The 26,179-nt window shown below is 43.4% G+C and overlaps 1 protein-coding gene across 1 annotated transcript in view; it reads left to right on the forward strand.

The window, feature by feature from the left end:
• Nucleotides 1–26,179, forward strand: part of SPAG17 (sperm associated antigen 17) — a gene marked incomplete in the record, with an annotated part of 227,908 nt that overhangs the window by 52,886 nt on the left and 148,843 nt on the right. Inside the window, 1 exon segment of the mRNA XM_073614557.1 lies at nt 23,635–23,775. Coding sequence (XP_073470658.1) covers nt 23,635–23,775 — 141 coding nt within the window.

A 26,179-nucleotide genomic window follows, 5' to 3' on the forward strand; every position in this document is an offset into this window, starting at 1 on the left:
TCTGCTGGACCTTGTAGTTCCCCAAATTTAGGTTAATGTAGTTATTCTACTGATCTGCTGGGTCTTGTAGTTTCCCAGATTTTAGTTACTGTAGGCATTCCAGATACAGATCTGCTCTTGTAGTTCTCTAAATTATTGTTTAGTTTTTTCAAATATGGATCTGCTGAGTCTTGTAGTTCCCCCAAATTCTGATTACTGTAGTTATTCCATGTATGGATCTGCTGGGTCTTGTAGTTCCCTCAAATTTGGGTTACTGTAGTTATTGCAGATGTGGCTCTGCTGGGCCTTGTAGTTCTCTAAATTTTGGTTGCTATAGCTATTCCATATACAGTTCTGCTGGGTCTTGTAGTTCCCCCAAATTCTAGTTACTGAAGATATTGCTGATACTGATCTGCTGGGTCTTGTAGTTCCCTAAAATTTGGGTTACTGTAGTTATTCCAGATATGAGCCATGACTAAGGACTAACGTCCAAAACGCGTAGGCTGTTTTACAGCTCTGTACATGTATTTAATAAAGTAATACTATTTTGGATGTCATCCTGAGTGCCTACCATCCCTTTCCTTATTCTGGTGCATTGGAGGTGTCAACATTCTCAAGGTCTGAGCACCGGGCGGAACTTTTATGTGGGAAGGCGTCAGGGCTGGGCTCAGCCCTTCCTTCTGTGAGCTGGCCGCTCAGCTGTCGGCTAATTGCCAGCTCCTATCTCTCTCCACAGGTACTCAGCTGTTGATGATATCCTGCTCGTCAGTCCTGCCTACTTAAGCCGCCCAGCCCAGAGGAGCTCTGCCTTCACCTTGGTCAACATCACAAGAAACTATCTCCTGCGTTCCTGTTTAAAGACTGGCTTTGCTGACATCCCTTCTGGCTCCTTATCCTGCTTGCTGTTCCACTACTTTGATCCCTGACTTATGGCTTGGCTGACTATCCGTTCCGTTTACTGAACTTTGGCTATGTTTTGACTACGTTTGTTATTTTTACTTTTATTATTAAACAAGTGAAGGTTGCAGCACCTATACACTTGTTTTCCTTAGTTATTCCAGTTATGAATCTGCTGGGTCTTGTAATTCCCAAAAATTCGGTCACTGTAGTTATTCTGCATATGGACCTGCTGGGTCTTGTAGCTCCCCCAAATTCTGGTTATTGTAGATATGCCAGATACAGATCTGCTGGGTCTTGTAGTCCCCTAAAATTTGGGTTATTGCAATTATTCCAGATATGAATATGCTGGGTCTTGTAGTTCCCCAGATTTTAATTACTGTAGGTATTCCAGCTATGAATCTTCTGGGCCTTGTAGGTCTCAAAATGTTGGTTTCTGCGGTTATTCTGGACAAGAATCTGCTTGGACTTGTAGTTCCCCTCCCCCCCAAATTCTTGTTACTGTAGTTCTCCTGGGGTTGCAGTTTCTTACATTTGTAGAGTGGCTCATAACTAAAAGACGTGTTTCGCTCTGTGCAGTGTTCTTGGTAAAACCATTACAGTTTTCTTATTAAAGAGGAACTCTTCTTTTTTTAAAAAAAAAAAGAAAAAGTGAGTGAAATTCATTTTAATTAAAATCCTTCTTTTTCACCTTTTCTCATACTTTGTCACATTCTCAGTGCTGCTGATCTCCTGCAACCTCTTTGCAGCCAAACCTCTGTTGCTGATGGTGACAACAGTGCACCATGCCTGTGTAATGTGCTTTGTAAGCTGCATATTAACCACTTAAGGATAAGCCTCTTTTTTAGATTTGTTGTTTACAAGTTAAAAACAGTGAACACCCTTATTTTGCGGCAATATTAGTTTTTTTATTGCTATAAAATTACTTAGAACCCCCAAACATTATACATTTTTTTTCTAACACCCTATAGAATAAAATGGCGGTCATTGCAATACTTTCTGTCACACCGTATTTGCTCAGCAATCTTACAAGCGCACTTTTTTTGGAAAAAATACAGTTTTTTAAATTAAAAAATAAGACAACAGTAAAGTTAGCCCAATTTTTTTTTTTATATTGTGAAAGATCATGTTACGCCGAGTAAATTGATACCCAACATACCACGCTTCAAAATTGCGCCCGCTCGTGGAATGGCGACAAACTTTTACCCTTAAAAATCTCCATAGGCGACATTAAAAAAATTCTACAGGTTGCGTGTTTTGAGTTACAGAGGAGGTCTAGGGCTAGAATTATTGCTCTCGCTCTACCGATCGCGGAGATACCTCACATGTGTGGTTTGAACACCGTTTTCATATGCGGGCGCTATTCACATATGTGTTCGCTTCTGCACACGAGCTCGGCGGGGCGGAGCGCGTTTATTTATTTATTTTTTTATTCTTATTTATTTTACCTTTTTATTTTTTATTTTTACACAGTTTTTTTTTTTAAAGTGTCACTTCTATTCCTATTACAAGGAATGTAACCATCCCTTGAAATATAAAAAAAGCATGACAGGACCTCTTTAATGTGAGATCTGGGGGGGTCAAAAAAACCTCAGATCTCATATTTACATTAAAATGCAAAAAAAAAAATTTGTCATTTAAAAAATAAAAAATGACCCTTTAAGAGCTCTGGGCGGAAGTGACGTTTTGACGTCGCTTCTACCCTGCAATGTTATGGAGACGGGTGGGGGGCCATCTTCCCCCTCCCTCGTCCCCATGCCCAGCAAGGGTGAAGATCCGATCGCCTCTGCCGCTGCCGACGGCTCCGGTAAGCACCGGAGCGTGGCGGGAGGGGGGGCTCCCCCTCTCCCGCCACCGATAAAAGTGATCTTGCGGCGAATCTGCCAGAGAGACCACTCCTATCGGAAAGCGGACCGCCCGCCGAAGAAGAGGATACCGTGGTTATGGCAGCTAGCCAGTGAGTGGCAGCTAGCCTGTGAGTTGTGACCATATATATTGCATAGTAACATAATACATACAAAAATGTAAAATAGAATTTATTCCATACATAATACATAATAACATGGTAGCATAGCAACACATTGGTTCACAATGATATCCTCATATAAAACACCAAACTCATTATTGCGTGTCTCCACAATAACAAAACATGATTTAAATTGGTAAGATCCAGTAGAAAATGAATGTTGGTAATAATCTTGAGATTGAAACAAAGGAGCATCTAATAGCTCAACGCGTTTCGTGGCTTACTTCCACTCTCCAGGAGCAGATGCAGGATAGGTGTCTAATAAAAATGTTAAAAAATCTAATTTAAAAAATGTTAAAAAATCAATTGGCTATGTCTACAAGAGGCGGAGGGAAAGGAAGATGCAAAGGTGGGTCCCCCACTCATACTTATAGACCAACTATGAGTCTGGGCATTAGGCGTGAAAAACTGGAGGCCAGCTGGGAGGGTCATCGGCCCCGGGAGCTGAGGCGGTGACCCCCCTATGGCACTGATGGAAAGACCAACAGAAAAGGCAGTCCCCAAGGACGAATCCCCCCCATGGATGATCAAGGGTGATGTGAACCACATGAAATGAACCCATCTACTGAAAAGTGTAAATTTGTATATAATATAATAAAACATGAAAATATATAAAATAGTGATAATAATAATTAGTGAGGGGTGTACTAGTGCTGTGATCATAAAGGTATTGAAATGGTAATGTGACAGGGCCTAGATAGAAAGCAAATTGAAAAGTGATGAAAATAACATAATATACCCCAACAAGGGGGACCACTAGTGGGTAGCCAGCCACCAAGGCAAAGGTATGAAGGAGAAAACAATAAAGAAAAATAAAGGACTGCCACAATGATACATAGGAGCATGTACCCCATACTCATTACCATAGGATGGGAGGAGCATGATCTGGGGCACTGCCCTGCCTCAAAGCACACCCCCCCCCCCATATTGAGGGCATGTGTCCTGCTATGATTCAGGAGGCGGGGGCGCTCGCCCGTCCCCCCTCCCCTTTCCTGGTCTGCCAGGCTGCGTGCTCAGATAAGGGTCTGGTATGGATTTTGGAGGGGGACCCCACACCATAAAAAAAAAAAAAAAAAATTAAAAAATGTAAATAGCCAGAAATGTCATTTTTGCTGCAGCAGGTTCCATACATGCTACAGATACACCACTTTACAGGCAGACTAAGGGACCCCCCCCCCCCAGGCACTATATTAACCACTAGTGTTTGACAGCGGTAGAATGGCTCCCCTGCGCAAATTTCCGTAGCTGTACGGTGGCCGCTTTGAGGGGTATAGGGGCGAGTCACTGAGGAGCCTAGCACCCGCGATCACTCGTCACAGAGCAGAAATGGGGATCTGTGTGTGTAAACTGTATTGTATTGCAAAAAAATGGCCCGTCAGGAAGGGGGTAAATCCTTCCGGGGCTGAAGTGGTTAACCACTTGCCGACCGCCTAACGCACATATACGGCGGCAGAATGGCACGGGCAGGCAGAATCACGTACCCATACGTGATCTGCCTCCCGCGGGCGGGGGGTCCGATCGGACCCCCCCCCCGGTGCCAGCGGCGGTCAGCATTTGACTGGGAGCATCGGGAGGCGAGGGGGAGACCATCCGATACTCACCATGCCTCTCAGCAAATAGCTTGGGGTGTCTACTTTCCAAAATGGGGTCATTTGGGGGGGGTTTGTGCCACCTGGGCATTCCATGGCCTCCGAAACTGTGATAGGTAGTGAAGAGTGAAATAAAAAATGTACGCCCTTAGAAATCCTGAAGGCGGTGCTTGGTTTTCGGGGCCCCGTACGCGGCTAGGCTCCCAAAAAGTCCCACACATGTGGTATCCCCATACTCAGGAGAAGCAGCTAAATGTATTTTGGGGTGCAATTCCACATATGCCCATGGCCTGTGTGAGCAATATATCATTTAGTGACAACTTTTTGTAATTTTTTTTTTTTTTTGTCATTATTCAATCACTTGGGACAAAAAAAATGAATATTTAATGGGCTCAACATGCCTCTCAGCAAATTCCTTGGGGTGTCTACTTTCCAAAATGGGGTCATTTGTGGGGGTTTTGTACTGCCCTGCCATTTTAGCACCTCAAGAAACGACATAGGCAGTCATAAATTAAAGGCTGTGTAAATTCCAGAAAATGTACCCTAGTTTGTAGGCGCTATAACTTTTGCTCAAACCAATAAATATACACTTATTGACATTTTTTCTACCAAAGACATGTGGCCAAATACATTTTGGCCTAAATGTATGACTAAAATTGAGTTTATTGGATTTTTTTTAGAACAAAAAGTAGAAAATATCATTTTTTTTCAAAATTTTCGGTCTTTTTCCGTGTATAGCGCAAAAAATAAAAATGGCAGAGGTGATCAAATACCATCAAAAGAAAGCTCTATTTGTGGGAAGAAAAGGACGCAAATTTCATTTGGGTACAGCATTGCATGACCGCGCAATTAGCAGTTAAAGCGACGCAGTGCCGAATTGTAAAAAGTGCTCTGGTCAGGAAGGGGGTAAAACCTTCCGGGGCTGAAGTGGTTAAAATGATTTTTTTTTTTTTTTCATTTTTTATTGTTTCACTTTAAGTGGGGTTCCCACTTTAAGGGAAACAATAAAAATGAAAAATTCCTTTAAATATAGTACCTAGTGGATCCCCTTAGTCTGCCTGTAAAAGTGATGCATCTGTAGCATTTATAGAACCCGCTGCAGCAAAAATTACATTTCTAAAGAAAAAAAAAAGTTAAAGTATATTTAACCAGCTGGCAATATAAAAAAGGAAAATATGGCGTGGGGTGTGGGGTCCTCCCCCCCCCCCTTGCAATTCTTACTAGGCCATTTTGGTCTGGTATGGAATTTAAGAGGAACCCCACGCCAAAATTGAAAAGAAAAACGGTGTGGGGTCCCCCCCAAAATCCATACCAGACCTTTAAAGTGAAATGGGATGAAGAGGAAACAAGAAAAGCAATGGCAGGACTTTATTATTATTATTATTATTATTTTTATTAATATTATTATTATTATTATAATACAGGATTTATATAGCGCCAACAGTTTACGTAGCGCTTATTTGGGTATTTGTTAGAAGAATGTTCTAGTCGACATGATATTTTACAAAATATATTGACTTCCTATGATTATCGGCTCCATCTAGTGGCTATAATATTTTTGCTTCCCGGGAAATACCTCAATCAGGGAAAATACCGCAATATGCCATTAGATGGAGCTGACGGTCATAGGAAATCAAGTAAAATACGGCCATATTTTGTCTTAGCAAGGCAAATGCTTGTGACATTTCATCCAGTGAATTTTTTTTATAGTTTTTATTGTCGTCAGAAGTCTGTACGGCGCCTGAGATGTTTTCCAGCCAATCTTGTGGCCCGATTATCCGACCATCATTGAATACTTATACACAGGAAAAATCTTCCTCCCGTAGGGGATGACCCTCTGACCCGCCTGTGCCTCCTCTCCTCGCCCTTCGCCCCCAAGGGTGTATTTCCGATCACCCAGCAATTTCCTCTGCCGCCGCAGATTGTTTTTTTTTTTTTTTTTTTACGCCTGCGATCTATTTCCGGAGACGCTATTTTCGGACAGGTGTCCTTCGTTTTATTTGTTTATCTTTGCTTTGTATTTCACGGTCTCCCCTCCTGCGGGGGGGGAGCGTGTCGCACAGCCTGAAAGGCGTGCCAGCGGGCGCTGCGATTCCTGCAAGCCCGTTCCAGGCGGTTATGAGCTTTGGCAGCCCTGCTGGAAAATACTTGTGAGCAGAAAGTGGATTCTCACCGTGCCACGGCTTTGTGCTGTAAGAATAGCTGCATTTTACATTTTTTTACCACCCCCCCTCCCCCCACCTCTGCCTGCCCCAGTGGAGCGAGACGCATGGAGTGATTAAAAGCTGTCACCTCGTGAATTCGGGACGCCTTTCCATGTGCTATATAAATACAAAGTCTATGCTGGATTCCCGGGAAATGTCGCCCGCCACATTCTCCGCGCTTTATTCCCAGCGCCCCGGCTTGTGTTTCAGGCTTCAAGGGGATGTCTCGTCTTTTCTGAAGTTTGTTAGAAACGTATGAATGGAGATCATCCTTTGGTTGGGCGTTGGGGGCCCATTTAGTTAAAGTGCGTTGCTTAATGAAAAATAACTGGACGCCAACGCAACCTGTCAGGAAATTCGGAGACATCACTAAATTTGTAATGCACAATTTGTAATGGACTAACCCCCAATGCATTAAGGCAACGCACATACCTTGCAGCACACAGCAACGTACACTATATTGCCAAAAGTATTGGGAAGCCTACCTTTACACACACATGGACTTTAGGATTACGGATGGACGTCAATAGACGCCCTCCCGGCAAAGTAAGGCTGTGCTGTAGCCCTCGCTTAAATTTGCGTGCGCCCGATAAACACACACTATATTACCAAAAGTATTGGGACGCCTGCCTTTACACACACACACATGAACTTTAATGGCATCCCAGTCTTAGTCTGTAGGGTTCAATATTGAGTTGGCCCACCCTTTGCAGCTATAACAGCTTCAAGTCTTCTGGGAAGCCCGTCCACAAGGTTTAGGAGTGTGTCTATGGGAATGTTTGACCATTCTTCCAGAAGAGCATTTGTGAGGTCAGACACTGATGTTGGACAAGAAGGCCTGGCTCACAGTCTCCTGTCTAATTCATCCCAAAGGTGTTCTATCGGGTTGAAGTCAGGACAGTCAAGTTCCTCCACCCCAAACTCGCTTATCCACATCTTTATGGACCTTGCTTCGTGCAGTCATGTTGGAACAGGAAGGGGTCATCCCCAAACTGTTCCCACAAAGTTGGGAGAATGAAATTGGCCAAAATGTCTTGTTATGCTGACGCCTTAAGAGTTCCCTTCACTGGAACTAAGGGGCCAAGCCCAACCCCTGAAAAAACAACCCCCCACCATAATCCCCCCTCCACCAAACTTTACACTTGGCACAATGCAGTCAGGCAAGTACCGTTTTGGCAACTACCAAACCCAGACACGTCCATCGGATTGCCAGATAGAGAAGCGTGATTGGTGGCTCCAGAGGACACGTCTCCGTTGCTCTAGAGTCCAGTGGTGGCGTGCTTTACACCACGGCATCCGATACTTTACATTACACTTGGTGATGTACGGCTTGGATGGAGCTGCTTAGCCATGGACACCCGTTCCATGAAGCTCTCTATGCACTGTTGTTGTGCTAATCTGAAGGCCACACAAAATTTGGAGGTCTGTAGCTATGGACTCTGCAGACAGTTGGCGACTTCTGCGCACTGTGATCTTCAGCATGCGCTGTAATGTTTTTTTACATTTTTTTATAATCTTTGTTTATTGAACATTTATACAAGACAATGAAACAAAAAGGGAAACACATCTATATATGAAACATTGGCAACATAGAAGTATTAGACCCAATACACACTATTCGGTTTTTGTCTTCAGATTTACCAAAACCATACAATATGAGGTCAAACCTTAGGAGTTTCAATCTGTATACAATCAGGCCGGCCCTCGCAGTACATGGTATTGGTAAATCTGAAAATAAAAATCTGCAGAATATCTAAAGCCTCGTACACACGATTGAGCTTTCCGCCAACAAAACTGTGGAATTTTGTCCGAAGGGCGTTGGCTGAAACTAGTCTTGCATGCACACGGCCACACAATTGTTGGCCAACAATTACGAACGTAGTGATGTACTAGATGTACTACGTTGTTTTTCAGCTCTTTAGCGACACCCTTTGGGCTCCTTCTGCTAATTTCGTGTCAGTAGAAGTTTGGGGAGTGTTGATTCGCGCTTTTCGTTTTGTGTTTTCCATTTCGTGCTTTTCAGTTCATTTTTGAATGCCCGCTCGTCAACCATGTTGCGGAATCGGAGGAGATAACATGTTGTTTATTATTGGCCTTGGAGTTATTGCTTTGACATTATTTTTTGGGTTGAATAATAATGATTTGATTTGGTATATTTTCTATATTTTTGGATGCATAGAATGCACTTTTTTGTTAAGTTCTATTGGCAGGTAGCATGTCTAATTTTTTATTTTTTTAAATTTTTTTAATGCACAATAAAAAAATTGTGTAGAATAATACTTGGCTATGTGTTTTACTTCAAATGACAGTTTGGGAGTCGGCAGTTACATTTAAAAAAAATACAATGTAAAAAATTAACAAGGGACACCAACATAGTTGTATCTTTGTTCTTATAAACTACGGGATAATGGTGTTGTGGTAACTTGCACAAATAAAAAACAAACAAAAAAAAAACATAATATTATTCTTGATATCACTAGAAAAAAAAGCCTTTGAGAAGTAGTTTGCAATAACTCCACCAGTATCACCAGCAAAGCAGCTTCATTATTATCCCATTAAAGAAGAAGAGAATTGTGCGCTGCATTTCCACATTTAATAATTTGCCGCGTCACAAATGTTAATTCTCCGTTACGAACGCTAGTTTACAAGACCGACCGCTTCCGGCTCGTCCTTGCTTCCGAGCATGCGTGTTTTGTACTTTGGACTTTTGTCCGACAGACTTGTGTACACACGCTCGGAAAATCCGACAACACACATTTGTTAGGAAAGCAATAAAATTCCTGCGAGCCTTAATCAACCTAAAGCCTAATAGATATCACTAACCAGCTGCAAGCGCTACACACGTCTCATAAGCTTGTGCACTTAGACAAAAAATAGTAAATTATACGCTGCGCTTTAGAATATTACACAATAAATGTAAATAAATAAAATAAATAAAATTTAATGAAGATTAAAAGCGGCATGGCATGAAATATTACAGCGGCTGGTTTTGGAACGGTGTATGCTTCCTCCTAGACAGATAGACTGCCTGTCGTACCGTCCTGACAGTCTAGGAGGAAGCATACACCGTTCCAAAACCAGCCGCTGTAATATTTCATGCCATGCCGCTTTTAATCTTCAGCGTGCATTTATTGTGTAATATTCTAAAGCGCAGCGTATCACTCACTATTTTTCAACACACATTTGTTGGCAGAAAATTTGAGAACATGCTAGCCAACATTTGTTGGCGGAAAGTCCGACAACAATTGTCCGATGGAGTGTACAAACGGTCAGATTTTCCGCCAACAGCCTGACATCCAACATTTGCCGTTGGAAAGTCCGATCGTGTGTACGGGGCCTAATGGTGTGTATGGGGCCTTAGTCCAGGCAATATCTAGTGAGACAGTTCTATGGGGTAGATTTCACATCAACAGATTTTGCCCCAAGGCCAAGCAAAGTCAATCATTTTGATAAACTCGTCAAAGTCTAACCTGTAAACTGGACCGGCATATCCTGGGTATCATCATCCTATATTAGAACGCACCGTATGGGACCAATACGAACAGTCGGTAGATAATTAGAAAGGAAAAAAAAAACAAAAGAAAAGTAAGGAATAAAAAAAAGAGAGGGGGATTAACACCTTGAAGTGTAGAACCGAAGAGCAAAACCAGGTATGGACAAGTGGTGTCGGGGTTGCCTCAGCTACACCTAAAACTCCATAAGGGCCTCTAAGTCCGAGAGGGATTGTGGGCCTAGGAGGGCTGCTACTGAATCCAAAAGATGACATAATTAAGCATCTCGTCAGAATAGTACATCCATCCCGACCAAGTATCACAGAAAAGGTCCATCTGGTCCTCATCATTGTTCAGCCTCCATGATCTAGTTTATTCCTCACTTCCATTCAGTTAGTGTTGGACAGGCGGCCCGTTTCCAGTACCTTGGGATCAAGCATTTTGTAATATTTAACAAATAGAGAGTTGCACTCTTTTTGTATCGCCTAACCGAGGACCTAACATCGTGATAGAGGAACTGAAGAGGTGTACATTGAAGAGGCCGCATGGATGTTTTCTAGATCAAGGGAATAATTGATTCCCAGAAAACTAACCTAATCTTTGGAGCCTGCTCTATCATTTTACATGACCTACCACTCCGAGTTGCTGTCATTCCCAGTTGCTTCCACTTTGTTATAATACCACTAACAGTTGACCGTGGAATATTTAGTAGCAAAGAAAATTTCACGGATGGACTTATTGCACAGGTGGCCACCTATCAACCACCCTTGTATTCACTGAACTCCCAAAAGCGACCCGTCCTGTCACAAATGTTTGTAGAAGCCGTCTTCATGCCGAGGTGTGTGATTTTATACACCTGTGGCCATGGGGGTGATTGGAACACCTGAATACAATGATTTGGAGGGGCGTCACAATACTTTTGGCAATACAGTGTGCATAAATGTGTGTATATGTACAGTATCGCTAAAAGTGAGTACACCCCTCACATTTTTGTAAATATTTTCTTCTATCTTTTCATGTGACAACACTGAAGAAATGACACTTGTCTACAATGTAAAGTAGTGAGTGTACAGCTTCTATAACAGTGTCAATTTGCTGTCCCCTCAAAATAACAATAGTAATAGTAAATAATACACCCCTAAGTGAAAATGTCCAAATTGGGCCCAATTAGCCATTTTCCTTCCCCGGTGTCATGTGACTCGTTAGTGTTACAAGGTCTCAGGTGTGAATGGGGAGCAGGTGTGTTAAATTTGGTGTTATCGCTCTCACTCTCTCATACTGGTCACTGGAAGTTCAACATGGCATCTCATGACAAAGAACTCTCTGAGGATCTGAAAAAAATTATTGTTGCTCTAAATAAAGATGGCCTAGGCAAGTGATGGCAAACCTTGGCACCCCAGATGTTTTGGAATTGCATTTCCAGATCTCATTGGCCTACCGCTCCATAGGCTATCCCCTCTTCAGTCTATCATGAATGCTGCTGCCAGACTTATCCACCTTACCAACCGCTCAGTGTCTGCCAACCCTCTACTTCAATCCCTACACTGGCTCCCAATCACCCAGCGAATTAAATTTAAAATTCTAACCACAACATACAAAGCCATTCACAACTCTGCCCCAAGCTACATCACTAATCTTGTCTCCAAATATCACCCAAATCGTCCTCTCCGCTCTTCTCAAGACCTCCTGCTTTCAAGCTCTCTCATCTCCTCCTCCCATGCTCGTCTCCAGGATTTCTCCAGAGCCTCTCCCATCCTCTGGAACTCGCTACCTCCATCTATCCGGCTAGCCCCTACTCTTGCTACCTTCAGGCAATCCCTGAAAACTCATCTCTTCAGGAAAGCCTATCACGTCTCCAACTAATCTCCTACCACTTCCATCAGCTCATTCCCCACAGTTACAACCTTTTGTACCACCTGCCCCACCCTATTAGATTGTAAGCTCTTCTGAGCAGGGCCCTCTTAATCCTATTGTATTGTATTATATTATAACTGTATTGTCTCCCTTTTATATTGTAAAGCGCTGCGTAAACTGTTGGCGCTATATAAATCCTGAATAATAATAATAATAATAATTTCCCATGATGCTCATGCACTCTGCAGTGTAGTTGAGCATCATGGGAAATGTAGTTCCAAAACATCTGGGGTGCCAAGGTTCGCCATCACCGGCCTAGGTTATAAGAAGATTACCAAGACCCTTAAACTGAGCTGCAGCACGGTGGCCAAGACCATACAGCGGTATAACAGGACAGGTTCCACTCAGAACAGGCCTCACCATGGTCCACCAAAGAAGTTGAGGTCACGTGATCAGCGTCATATCCAGAGGTTGTCTTTGAGAAATAGACGTATGAGTGCTGCCAGCATTGCTGCAGAGGTTGAAGGGGTGGGGGGTCAGCCTGTCAGGACTCAGACCATACGCCGCACACTGCATCAAATTGGTCTGCATGGCTGTCATCCCAGAAGGAAGTCTCTTCTAAAGACGATGCATAAGAAAGACCACAAACAGTTTGCTGAAGACAAGCAGACTAAGGACATGGATTACTGGAACCATGTCCTGTGGTCTGATCAGACCAAGATAAACGTATTTGGTTCAGATGGTGACAAGCGTGTGTGGGGGCAACCAGGTGAGGAGTACAAAGACAAGTGTGTCTTGCCTACAGTCAAGTATGGTGGTGGGAGTGTCATGGTCTGGGGCTGCATGAGTGCTGCCGGCACTGAGGAGCTACAGATCATTGAGGGAACCATGAATACCAACATGTACTGTGACATACTGAAGCAGAGCATGATCCCCTCCCTTCAGAGACTGGACCGCAGGGCAGTATTCCAACATGATAACCACCCCAATCACACCTCCAAGATGACCACTGCCTTGCTAAAGAAGCTGAGGGTAAAGGTGATGGACTGGCCAAGCATGTCTCCAGACCTAAACCCTATTGATCATCTGTGGGACATCCTCAAATGGAAGGTGGAGGAGCGCAAGGTCTCTAACATCCACCAGCTTCGTGATGTCATCATGGAGGAGGGGAAGAGGACTCCAGTGACAACCTGTGAAGCTCTGGTGACCTCCATGTCCAAGAGGGTTAAGGCAGTGCTGGAAAATAATGGAGGCCACACAAAATATTGACACTTTGGGCCCAATTTGGACATTTTCACTTAGGGGTGTACTCACTTTTGTTGCCAGCGGTTTAGACATTAATGGCTGTGTGTTGAGTTATTTTGAGGGGACAGCAAATTTACACTGTTATACAAGCTGTACACTCACTACTTTACATTGTAGCAAAGTGTCATTTCTTCAGTGTTGTCCCATGAAAAGATAGAAGAAAATATTTACATAAATGTGAGGGGTGTACTTACTTTTGTGAGATAATGTACATCACTTAGGGGCTCGTTGACACCATAATGTGGCGCCCGGTGTGTTTAGGGCAGCCCGTTATTTTCAATGGGCTGGCAAACATGTGGGGAACACACAAAAAAAGTAGCGCAGACGTGATCTTTAAAATTGCGTCCTAACAAATCTCACGGTACTGCGCTATCTGTTTTTGCGCTATGCACGCACGTTTTCCAGATGCATTGGGGGTGCCATAAAGAATTATGTAATGGGGGGGGGGCATAAAGTGATATCTGATTCCGTCAAAATTTCCCGCTCGAAGTCGATCTGACCCTCCAGATCGGTCAGTTTGCGGACAGCAGAGCAGCTTTCTGGCACTGAAAGTGTCAAATCCGCCATATGACAGGCAGCCGCTGTGCGTCCCGTGCCTTCCTGGGCTCTGCTGCAAACGCAGCTGTGTCTGCCTGGGTGTATTTCCGATCGGAATACAATGATTGTATTGAGGGTTTCACCAGATTTACCCCCCCCCCCACAACGCCTGTTGAGCGGGACCCTCCCTCCCGCAGACCCCTCTCTCTCGCCCACAGCTGCAGCCAATGCTTCATGCATCACCCAACACCAGTATAATTGTGTGTCCCCTCCAGAGCCCCGGCAGCAGAGGGTTAGGTGGAGGTATACTGCCACACGGTGGACGCACCGACACATTACAGGCGTGGCTCCTCGCCGCAGAAGTGTCAGGGTGTGAGCTTGCAGCTTTTTTTTTTTTTTTTTTTTTTTTTTACGCATAACCACTAAAAGGCATCATTTACACCCAATAATCTGGTCATCGGTAATAGAGTGTTAGTGCTGGACGGCCAGAGCCTTCCGCCCCCTCCTGCGTGAATCACTCCGCCGCTCCTCGCAGATCCTGACGCCAAGCTGTGCGCATAATGCGAACCAGGCCGGGAAGGCGGTGTGGAAACATCAGGGTGGTGCAGTGGCTGAGCAACTCTTCACCCCCCCCCTGCCCCTCCCCCCCTTCCATTGGAGCTCATCAGTGAAGGAGCTTTATAGGCTTGCAGCCATTGAGGAACTACAAGTCTCAGCTATCCCGCCGGTCAGGTTCACCAACCAATCCGCTTAATGATATCACAAAGAGATCTTGGTTGGTTGTCTTGTGCTTGCAGGAAGTTGCATGCAGAGGCGAATTCAATAAAATGTTAAATCGCACCACTTCCGTTGCATTATTACGTGCGCATTGATGCGCTTAAAACACATTTGAGTTAACATGCATTTTTTTTTTATGCACTGCGTTGCATTCACATACTTTTTTTTTTTTTTCTTAAGGGCCGGTTCACACCACATGCAGTCCAGTGCTTTTTTTTTCTGCATCAAAAACGCATGGAAAGTAGGTTATATGGTTTTCAATGGCATAGTTCACACCAGTGCGGTCAGTTCCAGAAAAAAAAGTAGAACTTGCTGCAATTTTTCTGCACTGGACTGTGCTGGAACGCTGTAAATCAAAAAGGCATCGGAACGCACCTAAATGCACCAAAAATGCACTGCAACACACTTGTCCTTATTTAAGGTTAAGAAAAAAAAAGGGGGGGGGGGAAGCACTGGACTGCATCAAAAATGCACTGGAATGCATCAGAAACGCGCACGCCAGTTCACACCATAGAAACGCAGTCCAGATGCGTTCCAGGTGCTTTTCAGCATGCGCGTTTTTGATGCATTCCAGTTCATTTTTGATGCAGCCCCCCCTCTTTTTTTCTTAACCTTAAAGTGTTGGGCCAGCTGAAATTTTTTTTTTTTTTTTAAAGTCAGCAGCTACAAACACTGTAGCTGCTGACTTTTAATAAGCACACTTACCTGTCCTGGGTGCCCGCGATGTCGGCCGCCCGAGGCCGACCCGTCCCTCGGCTCTCGGGTCCCAGTGCTGCCATTCCAACTAAGGGAAACAGGCAGTGGAGCCTTGTGGCTTCACTGCCCGTTTCCTACTGCGCATGCGCGAGTCGCGTGGCGGTTTGTGAATGGGCGGCTGTGTTGTGGGACACACACAGTTCCCAGAACACACCGCGCCACATTCCCCAGAAGACAACGCGAGGAGGAGAAGACTGAAGGTCACCGCGGTGTAGGAAGTGGCAGATTAGGACGATCTGCCTAGCAACAGCCATTTCTGGTAAGTAAAAAAAATAATTTTTTTTCTATTTTTTTTTCACATTTTTAGGAGCATTTTAATGCAAGTTTTTTTTTTTTTTTTTTTATTAGGGTGGCCCTCCGCTTTAAATAAGGACAAATGTGCATTTTTGGTGCATTTAGGTGCGTTCCGATGCCTTCCAGTGTGTTTTTGATGTGTTTTACAGGGTTCCAGTACAGTCCAGTGCAGAAAAAAAAAATGCAGCAAGTTCTACTTTTTTTTCTGGAACTGCAAGCACTGGTGGTTCCATGCGTTTTTGATGCAGAAAAAAAAAACGCACTGGACTGCATGTGATATGAACTGGCCCTTACAGTAGCAGCCAAAATCCTTTTATTTTTCTATCCTTATTGCATGCAGTGATGCATTGTGGTAGGTTGCAATGCGTTTTAACTGCAACAAGCTCCATTTTCACCCAGCGTGCTGGTGTGGATGGGGTGTCAGCTTTGCATTGCGTCCAGTGTTCATTTCATCGACCTAAAATATTTTAGTTGACTAAAATACAACTAAAACTAAAAACAATTTAGATGACTAAAATACAACTAAAACTAAAAACAATTTAGATGACTAAAATACAACTAAAACTAAAATGGATCGATTCAGGCTAAAATGAGAATCACAATTTTTTTTTTTGTTGTTGCTTAGAATAAAGATCGCGATTCTCTCGCGGCGTAACATCATCTTTCACATTATATAAAAAATTGGGCCAACTTTACTGTTTAGTTTTTTTTTTTTTTTTTTTTAATTCATTAAAGTTTATCTTTTCCCAAAAAATTGCGCTTGAAAGACCGCTGTGCTAATACCGTGTGACTTAAAATATTGCAACGATCACCATTTTATTCTCTAGGGTCTCTGATATATATATATATAAAATATTTGAGGGTTCCAAGTAGGGTTGTCCCGATACCACTTTTTTAGGACCGAGTACAAGTACCGATACTTTTTTTCAAGTACTCGCCGATACCGATTACCGATACTTTTTTTTTAATGTCACGTGACAGTGTTTTTTTTTTTCATTTTTTTTTTTTTTTTAACAGTGCTTGCTTTTTTTTTGGGGGGGGGGGGGGGAGGGGGTGAACGTTGTATGTGTGTGTTATTTTTTTTTTTTTTTTTACAATTTTTATTTTTTAGAATAATATTTCTTTTATTCTTTATTGTTTTTTTTTTTTTTTTTTAATCAGCCCTTTTGGGGGGCTTTGGTGAGATATCAGGGGTCTTAACAGACCTCTGATATCTCCCCCTTGAGACAGAGAAAGAGACAGAGGATAGAGATTCCCCAGTCCCTTTCTCTGCAGCGTCAGCTGCACTGACAATGAATGGAGAGAAGACAGCGGCTTCTCTCCATTCATAAACTGACACATCGTAATCACAGGAGATTACAATGTTTCAGTTATGTGAATGGACAGAGTCAGCTGACTCTATCCATACACAAAGGAAGGAGGAGGGGGAGGACGGAGGAACTGAGGGGGAGAACGGACGGGACAGATAAGAGCAGAACGGAGGGGACAGATAAGGATAGAGGAATGGAGGGGACAGCTGAGAGGGACAGAGGAAAGGAGGGGGCACGGAGGAGGATGCAGTGACAGTCAGCAGTGAGCGATCACCGCTGTCTGTCACTAAAGCTGGTGAAAGCCGCCGGGGGAGAATCTTGTAACTCCCCCACGCGCCGATCACAGCTGACAGTTCAGGTATCGGGGGAGGCATCGGGAGCATTTGCCCGAGTACAAGTACTTGGGCAAATGCTCGGTATCGGTGCCGATACCGATACTAGTATCGGTATCGGGACAACCCTACTTCCAAGTAATTCTCTAGCAAAAAAATACCGATGTTAACTTTTTAAGAAACAAATGTCAGAAAAAAAATGTTTAGTCTTTAAGTGGTTAAACTTCCCTCATTTACAGACCGAGGTTCATTCCTTTGACCTAAGAACGAAAAGTGAGCAGAGAAGTCTCTACACTTGTTACATGAATGAATCGGAAAATTCTGCATAGAGATCAAGGGGGGGGGATTGAATCGAGATCACGATTTTTTTTTTAACGATTAATTGTGCAGCTCTACTTTTTTTTTTTTTTTTTTTAGTCAAAAGACTAAGACTAAAACTAAATTGAATTGATATCACAACGGCTAAATCTGTGTCTGTAGTACAAACCTTCATACCAGAAATAATAAACATCTTATTCGATTTACTCCAGGAGTATATAATGTTTGGCAGTTCTAAAGAAATAATGCATTCAAATTTAACTAAACCCATTCGATTATAGTCAACCAAAACGTACTGGAGATTTTAGTAGACTAAAATACGACTAAAACTAAAATGGCATTTTAGTCAAAAGACTATAACTAAAACTAAATCGAAGTTTTATGTCAAAATGAACACTGACTGCGTCTGACCTCAGATGAGCAACTCAGCCCAACACCCGAGGTCTGAATGGGCCCCAAAGAAGTAGGGGCAGGTCACATTGTAGAAGCAGGGCTTGTTTATAAACAAGTTACTTTGTATCTCTCCATCTCCCGTCTGATCAATGTTTATAAACAATGTTACTTTGTATCTCTCTATCTCCCGTCTGATCAATGTTTATAAACAATGTTACTTTGTATCTCTCTATCACCCATCTGATCAATGTTTATAAACAATGTTACTTTGTATCTCTCTATCTCCTGTCTGATCAATGTTTATAAACAATGTTACTTTGTATCTCTCTATCTCCCGTCTGATCAATGTTTATAAACAATGTTACTTTGTATCTCTCTATCTCCGTCTGATCAATGTTTATAAACAATGTTACTTTGTATCTCTCTATCTCCGTCTGATCAATGTTTATAAACAATGTTACTTTGTATCAGACAGGAGTGTACCTTTAAACCCTCACAATAATGTCTGGCACAAGCGCGTAGGTCACACATTTAACATTTGCCACAATCAGCCGCGGCTCTGCTGACACAACACCCGGCGCGGCTCCGCAGCTCGTTCCTCCTTGTTAGAAGGTGTTAGTCTTGGCCGCAGCGGCACGAAATCTGCAGCTCCCTATTCTCATTTCTCAACGAACAGAAAACTCATCCATCAAAAAGTCCTTTTTTTTTTTTTTTTTTTTGCTTCTTTTTTTTTTTCTATGTGAATTCAGTAAATCACTGAACAAAAAAAAAAAAAAAAAAACCCGCCTCTCGCAGATCATTTGGAAAGAAATGTTAGCGGAATGAGCTCAGCGTTTGGCATGGCTGGCACTCGGCATCGGGGGGGAGGGGGGGGGGGGGGGAGATGATGAAACCGGGATTTTCAGTTTTATTAGCTTGTTGAAGTCCCGTCACTTTCCAGCCAACTTACAAATTTTCGGCAGAGAGGGAGAGAAAAAAAAAAAAAAAATTTCTGCAGAAGAGGCCGCGAGATCTATTTATGTCTCGTGTTGGCGGCGGTGAAATCCAGGCTGAATTCTGCCGAGGGAAGAAAACGATGACCTCAATCCAATTTTCATCTGCTGCTAGATTGTGATATAAATATCCATAAAACGAGGGGGGAACGGCTGGCAGGGGTCTGGGGGGCGAGCGCCAACACCCTTCAAATACAACATTTTTAACTTATTTGGCTGGGTCCGGGGCCAGAGGACCCTCCGAGGGCCCGATCGAATCATTTGTTTTGTTTTTTTGGGGTCACTTGACTCGTTCGTAGCTGAGTAGGCAAAGTCGCATCGTCTCGCCAAGTCAGCAGTTTTTTTTTTTTTTTGGAGGAGGACACAACTCCTCGGGCAACCGTGACCCCCACAAACCCCATTAAGGGTAATTCTCTGTATCCAATTATTGCCATACAGAGTTTTTGTGAGAAAATTGTCCACTTTTTTTATTTTTATTAAAACCCAGCTCCGGCCAATTTTTTATTATATTTTTATATTTTGGATAATGGGGAACATTTATAGTGTACAAAGCCAAGAAGTAGAGAATGATTAGAACCCTCTGGGAGATTTTTATTGCTGTCCCTGTAACCATCTTTTTTTATATGTCCTGGTGACCATTGTCGCCGTGTCTGGTAAAGAAAAAAGTAAAAAAAAAAGTAATAAAAATTAAAACATTTTGGGTTGTCACCAGAACCGGAAAAGTGGGGAAATTTTCCAATGGGGGGGACACTTGTTCTGGTTCAAACTGTCCTCCCAGTTTGTGACAAAATCTGACTTCCTGTTGCATTTCTGGGACAGGAAGTTAAAGAAAATCTACCCAATAGATACTACTCTAAACTTTTTGAAATAAAAGGGCCAGTTTACTGCCCTTCAAGCTTTACGGTGGGGCTGGACTATGGCCAGTGGTAGTAGAAAATGCCCTGGCATCAGTGCGAGTAAAAAAAAAATTACATCATTGGTGTCAGTGGGGGGAATAGTGCCCCATCATTGGTGTCCGTGGGTGGAATAGTGTCCCCTCATTGCTATCAGTGGGAAGAATAGTGTCCCATCATTGGTGTCAGTGGGAGGAATAGTGTCCCACCATTGATGTCAGTGGGAGGAATAGTGCCCCATCATTGGTGTCAGTGGGAGAAATAGTGTCCCCTCATTGGCGTCAGTGGGAGGACTAGTGCCCCATCATTGGTATCAGTGGGAGGAATAGTGTCCCATCATTGCTATCAGTGGGAAGAATAGTGTCCCATCATTGGTGTCAGTGGAAGGAATAGTGTCCCATCATTGGTGTCAGTGGGAGGAATAGTGTCCCCTCATTGGCGTCAGTGGGAGGACTAGTGCCCCATCATTGGTATCAGTGGGAGGAATAGTGTCCCATCATTGGTATCAGTGGGAGGAATAGTGCCCCATCATTGATATCCGTGGGAGGAATAGTGTCCCATCATTGGTATCAGTGGGAGGAATAGTGTCCCATCATTGGCGTCAGTGGGAGGAATAGTGTCCCATCATTGGTATAAGTGGGGGGAATAGTGCCCCATCATTGGTTTCAGTGGGAGGAATAGTGTCCCACCATTTGTGTCAGTGGGAGAAATAGTGTCCCCTCATTGGCGTCAGTGGGAGGAATAGTGCCCCATCATTGGTATCAGTGGGAGGAATAGTGTCCCACCATTGGTGTCAGTGGGAGGAATAGTGTCCCTTCATTGGCATCAGTGGGAGGAATAGTGTCCCATCATTGGTGTCAGTGGGAGAAATAATGCCCCATCATTGGTATCAGTGGGAGGAATAGTGCCCCATCATTGGTATCAGTGGGAGGAATGGTGTCCCACCATTGGTATCAGTGGGAGGAATAGTGTCCCACCATTGGTGTCAGTGGGAGGAATAGTGCCCCATCATTGGTATCAGTGGGAGGAATAGTGTCCCACCATTGGTGTCAGTGGGAGAATTAGTGCCCCATCATTGGTATTAGTGGGAAGAATAGTGTCCCCTCATTGGCATCAGTGGGAGGAATAGTGCCCCATCATTGGTATCAGTGGGAGGAATAGTGCCCCATCATTGATATCAGTGGGAGGAATAGTGCCCCATCATGGATATCAGTGGGAGGAATAGTGTCCCATCATTGGTATCAGTGGGAGGAATAGTGTCCCATCATTGGTGTCAGTGGGAGGAATAGTGTCCCACCATTGGTGTCAGTGGGAGGAATAGTGCCCCATCATTGGTATCAGTGGGAGGAATAGTGCCCCATCATTGGTATCAGTGGAAGGAATAGTGTCCCACCATTGGTGTCAGTGGGAGAATTAGTGCCCCATCATTGGTATTAGTGGGAAGAATAGTGTCCCCTCATTGGCATCAGTGGGAGGAATAGTGCCCCATCATTGGTATCAGTGGGAGGAATAGTGTCCCATCATTGGTATCAGTGGGGGGAATAGTGCCCCATCATTGGTATCAGTGGGAGGAATAGTGCCCCATCATTGGTGTCAGTGGAAGGAATAATGCCCCAAGGGCCAAATAAAGGCAAGCAGAGGGCCACATCTGGCCAACGGGCCTCAGTTTGGAGACCACAGCAATAGAACATAAACAGCATAGATGTTATCACTGACTCTCTGTGTTTGTCTGTACAATGCAGACAGATCATGGCTGGTGGGAGGGATGCTGTGCATAGCTTTCAAAACTTTATTCTTTTTTGGCTAAGGGGGAGCATATTCGATCACCTGTCAAGTTTTGCTTGTAATAAAAAAGTCATAAAGTGAGCAATGCAGGGTAAAACCGGGGCAACAGTGAGGCCGGGTTTACACTGGTACGACAAACGCTCCGACATTGGGAGCTCATGTCATATGACATGTGAAAATCAATGTTTCCCTATGGGGGCCATCCTAACTGGTCCGACACAAGTCAGTCCGACTTTGAAAATGCTCCCTGTACTACTTTGGTCTGACTTTGATCCTACATTCAGCCCATTGACTATCACTGAAGTCGGATCGCCGTCTCGCATGACCTGACTTTGGCATGCGATTTGTGCTCTGATGATCTTGAGGGGGAACTCTGCTCCAAACTTTAAATAAAAAACCGGCATGGGTTCCCCCTCCAAGAGCATACCAGGCCCTAGGGTCTGATATGGATTTTAAGGGGAACCCCCATACGCCGAAAAAACAGCGTGGAGGTCCCCCCAGAATCCATACCAGACCCTTATCCGAGCACGCAGCCCAGCCAGTCAGGAAAGGGGGTTGGGATGAGCGAGCGCCCCCTCCTCCTGAACCGTACCAGGCCCCATGCCTGCGGCCCCCCCACCCCAAAGCACCTTGTCCCTATGTTGATGAGGACAAGGGCCTCTTCCCAACAACCCTGGCCGTTGGTTGTCGGGGTCTGCGGACAGGGGGCTTATCGGAATCGGGGAGCCCCCTTTAATAAGGGGGCCCCCAGATCCGGGCCCCCCCATCGTACATTGTACCCCTACCCATTCACCTGGGGGAAAAAAAGTGTCAATAAAAAAAACACACTAGACCGATTTTTAAAGTAATTTATTAGGCGGCTCCGGAGGGTCTTCTTCCGACTTCGGGTGTCTCTTCTGACCTCTCTGCGCTCTCCGGCCTCTTCTCCACGCTCTCCGGCCTCTTCTCCACGCTCTCCGGCCTCTTCTCCACGCTCTCCGGCCTCTTCTCCACGCTCTCCGGCCTCTTCTCCACGCTCTCCGGCCTCTTCTCCACGCTCTCCAGCCTCTTCTCCGCGCTCTCCGGCCTCTTCTCCACGCTCTCCGGCCTCTTCTCCGCGCTCTCCGGCCTCTTCTCCGCGCTCTCCGGTTCTTCTCCCGCTCTCCGGTATCTTCTGCTGGGCTCCTCTGCTATCTTCTGCTCTTTTGCCTGCTCTTTTTCTAGTGGTGGCCCGGTCTTCTCCATCGTCTTCTTCCTTCTTCTCTTCTTCCGATGTTGGCACGACACTCTCTCCTGCTGTAATGCCGTGTGCGCGGTGCACAACGACTTATACAGGCATGGGGTGTGCCCACCGGGTGATGTCATCTGACGGAGTTCCCCCTCAAGATTCCTACCAAACACAATGCCTGGTATTGGCGGGGATCCAAATCGGATCCCTGTTCATTGAAAGTCGGACGTATTTCGGCTTCAAGTTGTAGGGCAAAGTCGGATCCAAAGTAGGACGGCTGTCGTGTCGCACCAGTGTGAACCCAGCCTAAAGGAAATAACAGAAAACTCCTCAATCGCTCGGTGTCCACCACTTCTCTCTGCCAATCCCTCCACCTCCTGATCAGCTTCCAGGTCTTATTGTGAAATGAACTTGATATACTTTTATATATAACAAATTACAGGCTGACCCTGGACTGACTTCTCTGGACTGACAGGGAGAGAATACAAGCGAATATCAGCAGCACACACACAGCTATCTCTGAGAGGCGAGCCTAGACTAGTAGAAGAACATAAGAGGGCAGATTCAGATTGCTAGCAATGCCCATTGGTGATTGGTCCTCTTGAAGCCCAGAAGATAATATTAGAATAAAATTTATATTATTATTTTTTTTTTGCAGCTGTATTCTCACCTCCTCCCCGATCTTATCATTGCAGGAGAACTGGAAGGTCAGCATCTCTTTTGTGGTTGAGAACCAGCAGGAGGATGAAGTGCACACTCGGGCCCTATCACAGGCCATTGTGGCCCCCCAGCGCAGGCTCTTCAGTCTGGTGTCCTGGGACCGGGTTCTGCAGCAGGTATGGAGCCTCATTGTCTATAGACAGCGGTGGGATATCAGGACCTGGACGTTTATGTGATAAAAGAAGACGCACGAGGGAATGTATTGCTGGTTGTACGGCGCTCAGACACAACCTGCCTGTTTTTAAAGAACCCGTGAAAAAGAATAAATTAAATTTCCGCATCATGTTCATTTTATTTATTATTTTTAATCTATGGCCTGAGACTAGACTGCCAATTCCATCTCTATTACTTTTATTTAATATTTTATAGAGATGTACAGACCAAAACACAGCCAAACACTTCAGCTTTCCTGCCCCATTTATGGACCACAGCAATTTTACATTTGCACAAATGTAACTTTATTACTTATGACAAAATAATCAATACATTTTTTTTTTTTTGGGAAGAACTATGCTTTAGAACTAGGCAATGTTGTTTTGCAAAATTTGCTAAAATTACTTTATTTTCATTATAATTTATAAACAAAAAGACATCAAAAATGCATTTTTTTTTCTCCTCTTTTTACCAGCATAAGTTAAAAAAAAGTAACTTATTAAAGATCAAAAGTATACATTTTATTCTGTAATTTATACCAATTTATAAAATTACACAAAAATAGTGTTTCTTGTGGCGTGTCAAATAATTAAAACAAAATTATTTGTTTCCCTAATACTGAAAAAATCATTTGTTTCCCTGAAAACATTATTATGTTTTTCCCTGACACTGAAAAAAAAAAAAGTAACAAAATAAATGCAAATGGCAAAAAAGATTAAAGAGGAACTGCAGTCTGCTCACATAATTTGTAATAAAAACATCTTTGCCATTCTGAAGCTTCCCTCCAACCACTTTGCATATTATTCTATATATACTGGGATTCTGTAGTTGACAAAAATGCTGCAGAAATCTCCCTCCACTGAGTCTGGCTGCAGCCATTTTAACTGTGGGCAGCTGAAGCTGCTGCCTGTTCACTTCCTGAATTTACACAGACACAGAGGCACACCTCCAGCTTTAGCAGCTCTCATTGGCCCTCTTATGACTCACCCCCCCCCTCTCCCTTCCTGGCAAACTTTCACAAGAGTGAGAGAGAGAGCTGTGCCTAGGCTAATGACCAGACAAGAAACAGGAAGTGGGCTGTATAAGGGATTTACTGGCAGAAAAAAATGTTTTATTATCCAAAGTTAAAACAACAACAAAAGCAGAGTCTTTAATAGATGGAAAGAAAAAAATGACTGAAGGTCCACTTTAACCACCTGACGAACCATCTGGCACATGTTTGCAAACATTGTCCATGGGGTATTTAGGGAAATACAGAGTAACATTGTTTATAAACCTTGATCAGACAGGAAGTCTAGAGATACAAAGTAACATTGCTTATTAACATTGATCATAAAGGAGATAGAGAGATACAAAGTTACATTGTTTATAAACATTGATCAGACAGGAGATAGAGAGATACAAAGTAACATTGTTTATAAACATTGATCAGACAGGAGATAGAGAGATACAAAGTAACATTGTTTATAAACATTGATCAGACAGGAGATAGAGAGATACAAAGTAACATTGTTTATAAACATTGATCAGACAGGAGATAGAGAGATACAACGTAACATTGTTTATAAACATTGATCAGACAGGAGATAGAGAGATACAAAATAACATTGTTTATAAACATTGATCAGACAGGAGATAGAGAGATACAAAGTAACATTGTTTATAAACATTGATCAGACAGGAGATAGAGAGATACAAAGTAACATTGTTTATAAACATTGATCAGACCAGAGATAGATACAGGGTAACATTGTTTTTAAATACTTGACCTCCGGAAGGTTTTGCCCCCTTCATGACCAGACCATTTTTTGCTATTTAGCGCTCCACTACTTTAACTGGTAATTACACGGTCATGCAACGCTGTACCCAAGCAAAATTTTTGTAATATTTTTTTTTACACATTTCTTTTGGTGGTATTTGATCACCACTCGGGTTTTTGTTATTTATTATACAACAAAAAAAAAAAGACCAAAAATTTTGATTAAAAATAAAATCTACTTTCTGTTATAAACATAGCCAATAAAATCAAATCTCTTCATAAATTGAGTGCAAAATTTATTCTGCTAAATGTCTTTGGTTAAAAAAAAAAATCCCAATAAGTGTATATTGATTGGTTTGGGTGAAAGTTATCGCGTCTACAAAATATGGGATATACATTATATATATATATATATAAACTATGGGAAAATTGATCAGTCCTGATGTACTGACGACCAATCTAATTTCTTGAGGCCCCAAAATGTCAGGACAGTACAGATACCCCCAAATCACCTCTTTTTGGAAAGTAGACAGTCTGAGGTATTTAGTAAGAGGCATGGGGAGTTTTTTGAAGTTGCAAATTTTTTTTGTCACAATTTTTTGTAAAAT

Source organism: Aquarana catesbeiana, linkage group LG02 (assembly GCF_042186555.1).
Source record: "Aquarana catesbeiana isolate 2022-GZ linkage group LG02, ASM4218655v1, whole genome shotgun sequence".
NCBI lineage: Eukaryota > Metazoa > Chordata > Amphibia > Anura > Ranidae > Aquarana > Aquarana catesbeiana.